Source organism: Pygoscelis adeliae, unplaced genomic scaffold (genome assembly GCF_000699105.1).
Source record: "Pygoscelis adeliae isolate BGI_AS28 unplaced genomic scaffold, ASM69910v1 Scaffold209, whole genome shotgun sequence".
Taxonomy (NCBI): domain Eukaryota; kingdom Metazoa; phylum Chordata; class Aves; order Sphenisciformes; family Spheniscidae; genus Pygoscelis; species Pygoscelis adeliae.
In genome coordinates, this window is record NW_008825538.1 from 3,798,705 (window position 1) to 3,801,167 (window position 2,463).

The following is a 2,463-nucleotide window of genomic DNA, read 5'->3' on the forward strand; positions in this document are numbered from 1 at the left end:
ACTAGTGGGACATCAAATCCAGGAATACAACAACTTGAATTTTCTTTTTCAGCTTTGGCGGAGAGATTACATTTAGCTAACAATGATTTTCTTCCAGGTCGATACAGATATTCCAGCAGTAAACACTCACCAGGTTTTCCTTCGTGGGAGCACGATTTCTTCTCGAGTAACTATGAGAAACAATATTAAAATTGTTACTAGAAACAAACAGATGCCCAAAGAAAATCTTGACCTTGTGAAAATCGATGATTTAAGCTGATCCAGCTGAAAGTACTAAAGCAAAGATTTTAAAACCACAGTCTAATGTAGGCCACAATTTAGTGCAATGGTAATAGAAAAGGCTGGCGGGGAGCTTAAGTGTCTTGTGTCAAGGCAGGATCAGGACCCTATGGTAAACAAACATCAAAGAGATTGTACGCATTTACCCATTCAAGCTTCTTCAATCCTTATCCCATATCGACTAGCTTGGGCCTCCACCTTTCCCAGTTCCTTGCTTTCCTACTCTTAGTCCCCCAGTTTGAAGTTTGCCGTCTCTGCCCATTTGGCTTCTCCAGTTCAGCCTGCCTGAATACTGCAGCGAAGTGCCCTCTCAAGCGCCTCCTCCAATAGCCTGACACCAACTGCTCAGTTCCTTCTACCCCACAGATCTGCCCAGCTTTCCCAGAGAGGAAAAAAGAAAAAGGACAATACCCAAAGAAGAAGCTAGAAGTTGTCAGTAAAGCATCTTAGCAAATTCATTCACAGAGGAGCATGTGGGACCTTCTGATTACAACCCCCAGAGCCAGGGTCTGCAGAGGCACTTTTCCCACTGCCTCTGTGTTGATGCTTCCATGAGCTGTAACTGACTGGCAGGAACTTGCTCCCACGTACAGCACGGCTCCAGGCATCCCAGACTACTTTTCTCACAAAACTTGTAGCACAAATATGGTAGGGAGTACAGAGAAGCAGCAACAATGTGAAGGAAACTGTCCAGATTAAGGTGGAAAACTCCTTATTTTTATTTCATAGTTTATTCCATTTCAAAAAGCAACTGGATAGCTCATGGAACTGGACAACTTGGTTCATGCTCTTGGAGCACAGGGCTGGTTGGTGGTGCGGGTAATCAAGTTAAGCCAGGAAATCTCTGCACAATGAAGATGGGGGGAAAGAAAATCCAAGAAGGGGAAAGAGGGCATTCATGTCTTCTTTATCTCCTCACACGCTATGTTGTTTGGAGATTAAAACAACATATGCAAGAAACTAGTAATTAAGACATCATACCTTCTGAATTTTCCACAGTCTTCCCAAGAGCTGTACTACTAGAAGAGCACCTATAAACCAATCAGAGTTATCAATTTATGGTAGTCACATTAATATAGTAAAAGTAGATTAATTAAATTCTGTACTACAGGTCAGAAATAATTAAAACGTTAGAGGGGAAAAGTAACTGAAGATGTTGCGCCATTACTAACTCCAAATTATTATCATAAAACTCATACTTGATGCTTCTCTTAAAGCTGTAATTTCAGGAGACAATAAGTTATACACAGAAAATCATATTACATAAAATTTGTAATTATTTTGGGGGATATCATGGCTTTAAAGTAGTTTTTACAAATTACTGCATCTTAGAAAGAACATCCTGAACATAAATCAGAAAAGACACTTTATGTTTTAGAGGCAGGATCTAGCTGAAAGCAGTACCTTTTAAAAAAATATTTTAAACCTGAGTAGTTTTTACACAAGTGGAAGACCCTGAGTTGGGATGCAGGGAAATCGGAACTGTTTAGTTCCAGATGCCCAGGCTCTACAGAGCTGCAGACAGCACGCTCACGTAACCCCAGCCGTAGCAGGCACGTCCACGTGAACCTGCTTCTGCTGCGTGCCGCAACGCAGCTGCTCTGCGCTCAGTTCAGTCACAGGACGCAGCTCCACATCCTTCTCACAACTGCTCACATTTTACTGCTTTTAACATAAATTAAAGGTTACGTGAAAATACTTCCCCCCCCCCCCCCCCCCCCCCCACCAACCCAACACCAAAACGCTACAGTCTAACACTAAAGCGTTAGTGCAACTGGCATTCGCACGTGCTTCCACACTGACCTTGACCCTGAGGGACACGCTGTTAACGTGCATTCGTACCCCTGTGCTTTGCAGTGATATCGCATAATTCTAGCTGTCCCTATGTGTCACATAAACTTATTCGGTATTTCACCCTCCGAGATGTGAGTTATATTTTGCCTATAAAGAGTACCCAGGGGAGCGGAACCCTGTCACTTGAGGCATACCCTGCAAGCAACCTCCCCCCTTCCTCTGCTTTTTCGTGAGATTCAGCTCTAGGAATCACTTAATAGCTCAGGCTCACTCCCGGGGGGGCTCCGAGCCGCAGAGCCCACCAGAAGTAGGGAAAAGCCCCCGAAGGGGCCCCCCCCGCCGCCAGGCCAGGCCAGGCCACGCCACGCCGCCCCGACCCCGCCCGCCTCA

At 44.8% G+C, this 2,463-nt stretch overlaps 1 protein-coding gene across 1 annotated transcript in view; it reads right to left on the minus strand.

The window, feature by feature from the left end:
* Positions 1–2,147, minus strand: part of PTCD3 (pentatricopeptide repeat domain 3) — a 22,870-nt gene extending 20,723 nt beyond the window's left edge. The window contains exons 1-3 of the mRNA XM_009331907.1: positions 2,083–2,147; positions 1,261–1,310; positions 131–170 (exon numbers count right to left, since the gene is read on the minus strand). Of these exons, the coding sequence (XP_009330182.1) occupies positions 131–170; positions 1,261–1,310; positions 2,083–2,147 (155 nt within the window). The remainder of the gene's footprint in view (positions 1–130; positions 171–1,260; positions 1,311–2,082) is intronic.
* Between the last annotated feature and the right edge of the window lie 316 nt (positions 2,148–2,463).